The 12,306-nt window shown below is 47.3% G+C and overlaps 1 protein-coding gene across 1 annotated transcript in view; it reads right to left on the reverse strand.

Moving 5' to 3' along the window:
• Window positions 1-12,306, reverse strand: part of SETD1B (SET domain containing 1B, histone lysine methyltransferase) — a 132,344-nt gene that overhangs the window by 95,828 nt on the left and 24,210 nt on the right. The window contains exon 6 of the mRNA XM_075323366.1: window positions 10,009-11,160. Coding sequence (XP_075179481.1) covers window positions 10,009-11,160 — 1,152 coding nt within the window. The remainder of the gene's footprint in view (window positions 1-10,008; window positions 11,161-12,306) is intronic.

Here is a 12,306-nt window from a genome sequence, read left to right on the forward strand (position 1 = left end):
ACTTTAACCCTTTATATTATGAGCCTTGGCTGCAGCTTTACCCATAGCATTTCTTACCTTTGTACTGACAGCTAGTAATATCTCTTTCACTGTTGCCATATAAATTCTGGTCCAGGTGATCCTTTCCAACAGTTCTGGTTTTTGGCTCCCTGGAACCATTTTTTGTGCTTCAGGGTATTTATATTATATTGTATTATTTTGATGTATCACAACTCATAGACTATACATTTTTTTTTTCTACTGGTATAGATTGGTATTTTTTTTTTTATTCCATCATACACATATGTATATCTTACAGTATCTTTCAGTAATGTGATTTGGTATATGTTCTAGACATTTTTTACATCAAAATTTCATAAATAGTTATACACCTAGCACTCAGGCACTTTAGAACCAATTTGTTGTCTGATTCGTACTTTTAGTGATCCTGTGGTTCACAGGACCCTGGTGTATGTTCCCTAGCCCATGCTTCTATGTCCTTTCTACTATTTTTTTACATATGTAATAAAACTAATTTAATTGCACATGGTTAGTACCTAGTAGCACCCCCTTTGGCAAGTATCACAGTTTGTAAATGCTTTTTGCAGCCAGCAAGGTCTCTTCCCATTCTTGTTCGAGGGATTTTCATCCATTCTTCGTTGGAAAAGTCTTCCAGTTCTGTGAGATTTCCGGGTCGTCTTGCATGCACTGCTCTTTTGAGGTCTAGCTACAGATTTTCAGTGATGTTCAGATCAGAGGACTGTGAGATCCATTATATAAAATCTTCAGCTTGCACCTTTTGAAGTGGTCTATTGTGGATTTTGATGTGTGTTTGAGATGTTTTTCAATTTGTAGAAGCCATCCTCTTTTCAACGTCAGCTTTTTTTTACAAATGATGTCATGTCTGCATCAAGAATTTGTTGAAATTTCATTGATGACATTTCTCCCCATGCTTAACCCCTTCACGACCATGGACGGAAAGATCCGTCATGGTGCCCAGGTACTTAAAGACCAATGACGGATCTTTCCGTCATGGCGAAATCGCGGCACCGGAGCCCCGGTAACTGCGATCGGTTCGCACAAACCGCAGATTCAGGGAGGAGGGGACCTGTACCTGACCTCAGGAGGGGTGCTGTCTCCTCCCCGGACCTACGGAGGCTGTGATTGGCTGACGAACGCCGCTCAACCAATCACATCCACTGTAATGTTCCAGCCATTGAAAGTGACTGAAACATTGAAATCCAGCCCTGACCAGTGCAGCTGTAGAACTGGCCATTGGCTGGAGCTGGGTGACCTAACTGGATCACCCTCCCCCAGCTCCAGCAGCTCTGATTGGAGAGATCGGCCTTGTGACCGATCTCTCCAATCACAGTGGACCTGTTGCCGGTGACCGCCCCCGTCACCTTCACTTGTCGGTTCTGCAGTACGCCAGCACAGTGAGTGTATACAGTGTAATGGCAGGGCGACAAGCTCCGGTCCCATGCTGTTATGTGACCGGAGCATGGGACCCGGATGTTGCCGCGCTGCCATTGTACTGTATCAAACCGGCGAAAAGCCTCCCGATCCGCCGCCGCCCTCCTCCATCTGCCACCGCTCCGCTCTCCCCGATCTGCTGCCCGCACCCCCACCTCTCACCCCCGTTATAGGCTGTCCGCCCCCTTCCCCTCGTGATCGGCTGCCCACCCCATTCCCCATGTGATCGGCTGCCCGCCCCTCACCTCCGTTATGTGCTTCCCGCGTCCTCTCCTCCGTTATGTGCTGCCCGCCTCCTCTCCTCCGTTATGTGCTGCCCGCCTCCTCTCCTCCGTTATGTGCTGCCCGCCTCCTCTCCTCCGTTATGTGCTGCCCGCCTCCCCTCCTCCGTTATGTGCTGCCCGCCTCCCCTCCTCCGTTATGTGCTGCCCACTCCCTCACCTGTCACCCCCGTCATGTGCGCTCCCCTCACCTGTCACCCCCGCATTTGCGCTCCCTCACCTGTCACCCCCCGCATTTGCGCTCCCTCACCTGTCACCCCCCGCATGTGCGCTCCCTCACCTGTCACCCCCGTCATGTGCGCTCCCTCACCTGTCACCCCCGTCATGTGCGCTCCCTCACCTGTCACCCCCGTCATGTGCGCTCCCTCACCTGTCACCCCCGTCATGTGCGCTCCCTCACCTGTCACCCCCGTCATGTGCGCTCCCTCACCTGTCACCCCCGTCATGTGCGCTCCCTCACCTGTCACCCCCGTCATGTGCGCTCCCTCACCTGTCACCCCCGTCATGTGCGCTCCCTCACCTGTCACCCCCGTCATGTGCGCTCCCTCACCTGTCACCCCCGTCATGTGCGCTCCCTCACCTGTCACCCCCGTCATGTGCGCTCCCTCACCTGTCACCCCCGTCATGTGCGCTCCCTCACCTGTCACCCCCGCGATGTGCGCTCCCTCACCTGTCACCCCCGCGATGTGCGCTCCCTCACCTGTCACCCCCGCGATGTGCGCTCCCTCACCTGTCACCCCCGCGATGTGCGCTCCCTCACCTGTCACCCCCGCGATGTGCGCTCCCTCACCTGTCACCCCCGCGATGTGCGCTCCCTCACCTGTCACCCCCGCGATGTGCGCTCCCTCACCTGTCACCCCCGCGATGTGCGCTCCCTCACCTGTCACCCCCGCGATGTGCGCTCCCTCACCTGTCACCCCCGCGATGTGCGCTCCCTCACCTGTCACCCCCGCGATGTGCGCTCCCTCACCTGTCACCCCCGCGATGTGCGCTCCCTCACCTGTCACCCCCGCGATGTGCGCTCCCTCACCTGTCACCCCCGCGATGTACGCTCCCTCACCTGTCACCCCCGCGATGTGCGCTCCCACACCTGTCACCCCCGCGATGTGCGCTCCCTCACCTGTCACCCCCGCGATGTGCGCTCCCTCACCTGTCACCCCCGCGATGTGCGCTCCCTCACCTGTCACCCCGGCGATGTGCGCTCCCTCACCTGTCACCCCCGCGATGTGCGCTCCCTCACCTGTCACCCCCGCGATGTGCGCTCCCTCACCTGTCACCCCCGCGATGTGCGCTCCCTCACCTGTCACCCCCGCGATGTGCGCTCCCTCACCTGTCACCCCCGCGATGTGCGCTCCCTCACCTGTCACCCCCATCATGTGCGCTCCCTCACCTGTCACCCCCATCATGTGCGCTCCCTCACCTGTCACCCCCATCATGTGCGATCCCTCACCTGTCACCCCCATCATGTGCGATCCCTCACCTGTCACCCCCATCATGTGCGCTCCCTCACCTGTCACCCCCATCATGTGCGCTCCCTCACCTGTCACCCCCATCATGTGCGCTCCCTCACCTGTCACCCCCATCATGTGCGCTCCCTCACCTGTCACCCCCATCATGTGCGCTCCCTCACCTGTCACCCCCATCATGTGCGCTCCCTCACCTGTCACCCCCATCATGTGCGCTCCCTCACCTGTCACCCCCTCATGTGCGCTCCCTCACCTGTCACCCCCGTGATCTGCTGTCCGCTCTCCCCCCACCTCTCACCCCCGTGATCTGCGCTCCCTCTCCCACCTCTCACTCTCCCCGATCTGCTGCCTCCTTCATCTCCTGTGATGCTGCTGCCTAGATCCATCCTGTAAAGGTAACTATCCCCAAACTCACCTCCCACTCCCCTTCCCCCCCATCCTCCGCCGCTCCTGCATCCACTGCGCCCTCTCCCAGCCGCCGCCGTCTCACATTCACAGATGCTCCCTTTATATGCCGCTGCCCCATCTGCTGCACCCCCCCCCCATCTGCCGCTGTTCTGATCCATCCTGTAAGTATTGTTCGTGGCTCTTTTCTAACTATCCCCAATCGCATCTCCCACTCCCTCTCCCCCCCCCTCCTCCCAAACCCACTTGCCGCCAAGTGCTGATCAGCTACGTGATTGGCTGATCAGGTACGTAATTGTTGCCCGAGTTTTTGCTTTTTTTTTGTGCACCCCAAAGAAAAAAAAGACAAAACTTGAACAATTAGGTACCTGATCAGCAATCGTCCTGCAGTTGTACTCTACTTTGGACAGGACTTCTTTTTTCCATCCCACCTAGGCCCCCCCCTTTTTGCAGAACATCCGTGCGTGCGCCCCGATTATTTTTTTATGCCATGGGGGTCTAGTTTCCAAAATGGGGTCATATGTGGGGGAGCTCCACTGTTTCGGCACCTCAGGGGGTCTCCAAACACAACATGGAATACGCTAATTATTCCAGACAATTTTGCGTTTGAAAAGTCAAATGACGCTCCTTGCATTCCGAGCCCTGCTGTGCGCCCAAACATTTGATTTCCACCACATATGAGGTATCTGTGTACTCAAGAGAAATTGCACCATACATTTTATGGTGCACTTTTTCCTGATACCCTTGTGAAAAATAAAGCTACCTGGTTGAAGTAACAATTTCGTGGTATAAATTTTTTTTTTTTTTTTATTTTCACGGCTCAACTTTATTAACGTTTGTGAAGCCCCCAGAGGTTCAAAGAGCTCAATAAACATCTAGATAAATTCCATGAGGGGTCTAGTTTCCAAAATGGGGTCACATGTGGGGGAGCTCCACTGTTTCGGCACCTCAGGGGGTCTCCAAACGCAACATGGTGCAGCTAACGATTCCAGTTAATTTTCTGTTCAAAAAGTCAAATGACGCTCCTTCCCTTCCGAGTCCTGCCGTGCACCCAAACAGTGTTTTTTCGCCACATATGAGGTATCTGCGTGCTCAGAAGAAATTGCCCAACAAATTTTGGGGGTTCATTTAATCCTGTTACCCTTGTGAATATGCAATATTTGAGTCTAAATTAACAATTTTGTTGCAAAATGTAAAATGTTCATTTTTTCCTTCCACATTGCTTAAAGGGGGCTTTACATGCTACGACATCGCTAATGCGAACTCGTTGGGGTCACGGAATTGGTGACGCACATCCGGCCGCATTAGCGATGCCGTTGCGTGTGACACCTATGAGCGATTTTGCATCGTTGCAAAAACGTGCAAAATCGCTCATCGGTGACATGGGGGTCCATTCTCAAAAATCGTTACTGCAGCAGTAACGAGGTTGTTCCTCGTTCCTGCGGCAGCACACATCGCTCCGTGTGACACCATAGGAACGAGGAAGCTCTCCTTACCTGCCTCCCGGCCACAATGCGGAAGGAAGGAGGTGGGCGGGATGTTACGTCCCGCTTACCTCCGCCCCTCCGCTTCTATTGGGCGGTGGTTCAGGGACACAGCTGTGACGTCGCTGTGACGCTGAACGAACCGCCCCCTTAGAAAGGAGGCGGTTCGTTGGTCACAGCGACGTCGCCGGGCAGGTAAGTACGTGTGACTGGTCTGGGTGATGTTGTGCGGCACGGGCAGCGATTTGCCCGTGTCGCACAACAGATGGGGGCGGGTACCCACGCTAGCGATATCGGTACAGATATCGCAGCGTGTAAAGCGGCCTTTAGTTACTGTGAAGCACCTGAAGGGTTAATAACCTTCTTGAATGTGGTTTTGAGTAGCCTGAGGGGTGCAGTTTTTGGAATGGTGTCACTTTTGGGTGTTTTGTGTCATGTAGACCTTTCAAAATCACTTCAAATGTGATGTGGTCCCTAAAAAAAAGTGGCTTTGTAAATTTTGTTGTAAAAATGAGAAATTGCTCATAAATTTGAACCCCTATAACTTCCTTAATTATTTTTTTTTTCCCCAAAATTATTCTGATGTAAAGTAGACATGTGGGAAATGTTATTTATTAATTAAATTATTTTATGTCATATGTCTCGTTGGTTTTAGCGCATAAAAATTTGAAAATTACAAAATTTTCGCGAAATTTCCGTTTTTTCACAAAGAAACGCAAAAAATATTGGCCTAAATTTACCACTAACATAAAGCCCAATATGTCACTAAAAAAATCTCAGAATCACCGGGATCCGTTGAAGCGTTCCAGAGTTATAACCTCATAAAGTGATACTGGTCAAAATTACAAAAAGTGGCCTGGTCTTTAGGGTGAAAATAGGCTTGGGGCTGAAGGGGGTTAATGGTTGGCAATATGTTCTTTTTCTGAAATTCTGTGCCCTTTTTTCTCCACACATACCCAAGATCATTGTGGCCAAAGAGTTCTATTTTATCGTCATCAGTCCACAGGATTTGTTTCCAATATGCTTCAGACTTGTTTGGATGCTCTTATGCATACTTCGATGCTGAATTTTATGATGAGGACACATGAGAGGCTTTCTTCTGATGACTCCTCCATGAAGGCCATATTTATGCAAGTCTCTGAACAGTAGAACAATGTATCACAACTCTAGAGTAGGCTAAATCTTCCACAGTCAAGCTGGGGGTTCTGATTTGACTTTCTAACAACCCTACGAGCAGGTCTTTTTTTTTTTTTTTTTTTGGCTTGGTCTTCCAGACCTTATCTTGACCTCAACTGTGCTATTTCTTAATTACATTTCAAACTGAGGAAAGGGCAACTTGAAAACACTTTGTTATCTTCTTATAGCCATCTCCTGCTTTATGGGCCTCCACCATTTTCAGAGTGCTAGGTAGCTGCTTAGAAGAATCCACGACTGCTGTTTTTTAGCACAAGGTTAGAGGAAGCTGGGTTTTTATAAACCTGTGAAATTGACATCACCTGGCCTTTCCTAGTGATGATCGTGAACAAGCAATAACCACAACAGGCTAATTAAGGTCTGAAACATTGGTCAAAGTTATCTGAGCACACAAATCTCCAAGGATGCGCATACTTTTACATTGGCCCATTTTCTTTTTTGCAATTCTTAAGATGTAAAAGATGAGAATATTTTTTTTCTTTCCCCAAATACAAAGGAAATGTGTCATCTTTAACTTTATGCCTTTTAGAGATCATTTCATCTTCAATTTGCTTAGCTTTTCACAATAACAGTAATTTTGACCAAGGATGCCCAAACTTTTACATGCCACTGTAGCATTTATCTGTAGAATACCATTTTGCAGAACATAAAAATAATAATTTACATCACTGTGTCTGAGTCATCATGAGATTTTTTATTTAAGCATGTTGGGAATATTTTTAAGTACAAGTACATAGTTCATCCACTAGGTGGCGTGTACAGTGCGCTACGCTCTGACAGCAGATTCTTTGTACACTATTTGAATTTGAAAGAGACAGACTGCAAAAGAAACCAGTTTTTGCTAGCGGTTACATTGTTTGTCAGAGCAAAAGCAAGTTTAGGAAGCTGGCTGGCAAGGCGGCCAAATCTATACACCTTGTAGAGCTCAAGAAGTCTCACTAATATAGGAGAAGGGTTGAGGAACCTACTTCTGCTCATACTGAAGAGCAAATTTACAGGTAAATGCCTTCATCAACTGCAGACAGCTTCACACTACAGAAGAAGCCAGGTTAGTTACCACTGAAAATTTTAAAAATACATTTTTATATACCTGGATATGAAAGTACAGTGCTGGCCAAAAGTATTGGCACCCCTGCAATTCTGTCAGAGAATACTCAGTTTCTTCCTGAAAATGATTGCAATCACAAATTCTTTGGTATTATTATCTTCATTTAATTTGTCTTCAATGTTTAAAAAAACAAAACAAACTTAAAAAGCCAAATTGGATATAATTCCACACCAAACATAAAAAAGGGGGTGGACAAAAGTATTGGCACTGTTTGAAAAATCATGTGATGCTTCTCTAATTTGTGTAATTAACAGCTCCTGTAACTTACCTGTGGCACCTAACAGGTGTCGGCAATAACTAAATCACACTTGCAGCCAGTTGACATGGATTAAAGTTGACTCAACCTCTGCCCTGTGTCCTTGTGTGTACCACATTGAGCATGGAGAAAAGAAAGAAGACCAAAGAACTGTCTGAGGACTTGAGAATCCAAATTGTAAGGAAGCATGAGCAATCTCAAGGCTACAAGTCCATCTCCAAAGACCTGGATGTTCCTGTGTCTACGGTGCGCATTATCATCAAAAAGAGTAAAGTCCATGGCACTGTGGCTAATCTCCCTAGATGTGGAAGGAAAAGGAAAATTGACGAGAGATTTCAACGCAAGATTGTGCGGATGGTGGATAAAGAACCTCGACTAACATCCAAACAAGTTCAAGCTGCCCTGCAGTCCGAGGGTACAACAATGTCAACCCGTACTATCCGTCGGCGTCTGAATGAAAAGGGACTGTATGGTAGGATACCCAGGAAGACCCCACTTCTTACCCAGAGACCTCGAATGAGACCTCCGTTCGGCGAACCGAACTTGAGCCGAACCACGGCCGGTTCGCTCATCTCTACTTCTTACCCCGAGACATAAAAAAGCCAGGCTGGAGTTTGCCAAAACTTACCTGAGAAAGCCTAAAACGTTTTGGAAGAATGTTCTCTGGTCAGATGAGACAAAAGTAGAGCTTTTTGGGAAAAGCCATCAACATAGAGTTTACAGGAAAAAAAAAAGAGGCATTCAAAGAAAAGAACACGGTCCCTACAGTCAAATATGGTGGAGGTTCCCTGATGTTTTGGGGTTGCTTTGCTGCCTCTAGCACTGGACTGCTTGACCGTGAGCATGACATTATGAAGTCTGAAGACTACCAACAAATTTTGCAGCATAATGTAGGGCCCAGTGTGAGAAAGCTGGGTCTCCCTCAGAGGTCATGGGTCTTCCAGCAGGACAATGACCCAAAACACACTTCAAAAAGCACTAGAAAATGGTTTGAGAGAAAGCACTGAAGACTACTAAAGTGGCCAACAATGAGTCCAGACCTAAATCCCATAGAAAACCTGTGGAGAGATCTCAAACTGGCAGTTTGGAGAAGGCGCCTTCAAATCTCAGGGACCTGGAGCAGTTTGCCAAAGAAGAATGGTCTAAAATTCCAGGAGAGCATTGTAAGAAACTCATTGATGGTTCTCGGAAGCGGTTCTTCGCAGTTATTTTGGCTAAAGGTTGTGCAACCAAGTGTCTGGCCCATTTTTGGAGTTTTGTGTGAAATGATCAATGATTTGATTTTTGTTTCATTCTCTTTTGTGTTTTTTCATTGCAAGCAAAATAAATGAAGATAATAATACCAAAGAATTTGTGATTGCAATCATTTTCAAGAAGAAACGGAGTATTATCTGACAGAATTGCAGGGGTGCCAATACTTTTGGCCAGCACTGTATCATATACTACCTGTGCCTCTGTCATCAAACTCCACCCTCACATAAGGCAAAATACACCTGAGGGATGTTCTGCTTTATCCATCTAGAGAGCAATCATCAAGACTGACGTTGCATATGCAAATTTTGACAGATTTCTCAAGAGACACACGTCTTACTCCAAGAAAACAAGCTTGTGTCCAAAGGATTGAGGCCAGTTTCACACATCCGGCATTTCACCAGATGTCAGATCCGGCACGCATGCAGTATAGTACATTCATTTACAGTGGAAGCGCGACACCATGTGCATGAAGCTCACAACCACAACCGCATTTATCCGCATGGTGTCACGCTTCCACTGCAAATGAATGTACTGTACTGCATGCGTGCCGGATCCGGCATCACAACTAATTTTTTTTGGTAATTTTATGACCCATTAGGATATACTGTACAATCAGAACAGAGGTCTGTAACTGATATTCAGCTGTTTATAAAGGGTACCATGTGTGCCACACTCCAAAGAGAAGCAGCCAACTGAACCCCTAATCTCTTAATACTAATGGTGGTCGCAGACATCAAAACTCTTACCTATCGCTTATTTCTATGAGAATTGAAAATCACCGAAAGTCAGAGACTGACCTCCTATCTGACCAGGAGAATAGGTACTGGACAGGTAGTCAGGCAGAAGAGGACATGGTACAGATACCCATAATGAAAGAAGAAAAAATGTATGGATGAAACAATAGACATAGCTAGGAATCTGGAGACTAGTTATATGTATAAATGTAAAGATAAATTGCCGGAGCTTTACGCTAAAAATAAATAGACACTGCATTTTGAAGTACATTTCACTATAAAATAATTAAAAAAACAAACAAAACAAAAACAGATCCTCTATAAATGAAGATTATTATTTGCAACATCACGGTTCGAATTCTAAAAAGACATACCTCCTCCATTTTCTCAGATACAGGAGTTTCATCACCAGCCACCAGTTCCTTGCCATCCGAGCTTTCCACTTTCCTGCACGGCTGGCTCATCTGATCAATGGGAGTTCCTGACCTTGAGTTCTGGCAGAGAGATGCTGTGCCGAGAATTAGCTCATCATCATCGTCAGAGTCGGGCAAAGGAGTGGGGCTGATATCTTCTAACCCAGTGCTAGACGGTCGCGAGGAAGGGGTAACATCCTGGTACAGAGAGTTTGAGCTGTAAGGGGGGATTGGGGAAAGCTGGGATGAAGAAGATGATATAGGGCTTCCTTCCATCCTCAACTCATTGTCCGAGCTGGGTTCAGGTAGGAACGGTAATTTGGTTCTTTGCTCTTTTAGAAGCATTTCAATTCTTGAGTCCAAACTATCGTGCTGCATTTCGTCCTCCAAAGTGGGTGTCCCAGGAGTATCCCCTCCATCTGGTGTTCGAGCACCAGAGGTCAACTTCTGCTCAATGGCACACTCAGGCTCAGGAGGAAGAGGGGGTGCCTCTGGTTTCTCTTTAACTGGGACAAAGTCAATAGTTACAGAACTACATACACCATCAGAGAACGGCTCTGACGGTGGTGGTGGTGGTGGCGGTGCCGTTGTTGTTCTCCGAAAATCTACTTCTCTTGAGGTCTGTGGGAATGGATTTTCATCAGGTAATGAATAACCTGAAGACGCCTGGTAAGGAGTAAAGGCTGATGACAAACCAGACTGGCTAAGGGGTGATGTGTGGGAAAACTGTGAAGTCTCTGACTGAGATCGAGTTGCATTAAAGCTGTGATCAGAGCCAGTGTAACTGCGAGAACTGTGAACATAGTGGTGGCCCGGCCTTCGGTTATAAGAGTCCGTAAACTTTGATTCATGCCTTCTTGATTTATAGTCCTGCCCATAGTGAAATGATGGTGTTGTCTGTCGACTTGAGTAGTTAGAGTCCTGGGAATAGGGTGTTCCAAGACGAGGGGTGTGAGGGGTTCCTTGCGATGAGGGGGTGTACTGGCTGTAAGAGTTTGGTGTATCTTGTCGACAACTTGAATAGGCTGTGTCATGTGAAAATGGGGTGCTGCTGTTTGGGGTAACTGATGCACTACCACTAGATTCTTTAGTGCGCTTTACGGTTTCATTAACCTACGAAAAGCAAAGGAAAATCCGAAAGCATTATTAGAGGAACCAGATAAAAATATTCAGAGACAAATATAAGTACATTTTCCCAAATTAACCTTATTTTGGTTAAGCAAAGCTAAAATTGTGGCATAATAAGTAGGTGGAAGATTGACAGAAGCGAAACGCAGTCCAAGGTACTACAAGTAAGATGAATCATGACCTTACTAAGACGTATATAAGAAAAACGGCCATGGAACAAAAGCAGTGTTGTTTCGTCACCCAGGCCTTCCTCAAGCTGAATAAGAAATGCATGTATGCCGAAACAGTGATGTCTGTTGCAAATACGGTCTACAATGAAGCAGCAGTTGATCATACTGGTGGGGCCTTGGACTCTTTTGCACTTTCATATGTCCCATATAAAAGTTCCCCTTTTAGTATCAGGTCAGATGTAGATGTACAGATACTTGACACACAACAGTTAAACATTTACATAAACTGTAATATTAGGCAAGTTTTGCCTCCGCAATGTCTCGTATTATAATCTGTGACAGGAACAGTAACAGCTGTAATATCAAAACAGTGCAGCGAAAAATTATTGAAACTTATAAGAGACGTCGGCATAGATAATTCAGAAGAAGAAAGCTTGGAAAAATGGATTTCTAGGAAAACCATCCATTGGGGGAAACAAACAACTTATTTTAAAGAAACACCAATGCTTAAAAGGGAACCTGTCAGCAGATTTGGGTCCTATAAGCTGCGGCCAGCACCACTGGGCTCATATATAGCATTCATGCTGTATCTAAGAGCCCAGGCCGCTGTGTAGGACGTAAAAAGCAGGTTATAATACTCACCTAAACCGGTGGCTGCAGGGGAGTTGAGTGAGAGCGGCATCTTCGTCCTCCTTCTGAAGGATGTGTGCATGACGTATCCTATGTCATACACAACACTCGCCGGTCCCGCGCAAGCGCACTACAATACTTTGCTGCTGAGGGCAGATCAAAGTGTGCCTGCGCAGGACCTCAGTGCCGGCAAGTGTGTAGGACGTGTAATGCACCCAGGCTTCAGAAGGAGAACAAAGATGGCCGAAAAAGAAGGGGGCCACACCCGGAGAACGGAGACACCAATTTGACCAATCTGCACCGGAGCGACCTAATATGGTGAGTATTATAA

Source organism: Anomaloglossus baeobatrachus, chromosome 1 (assembly GCF_048569485.1).
Source record: "Anomaloglossus baeobatrachus isolate aAnoBae1 chromosome 1, aAnoBae1.hap1, whole genome shotgun sequence".
Lineage (NCBI taxonomy): Eukaryota > Metazoa > Chordata > Amphibia > Anura > Aromobatidae > Anomaloglossus > Anomaloglossus baeobatrachus.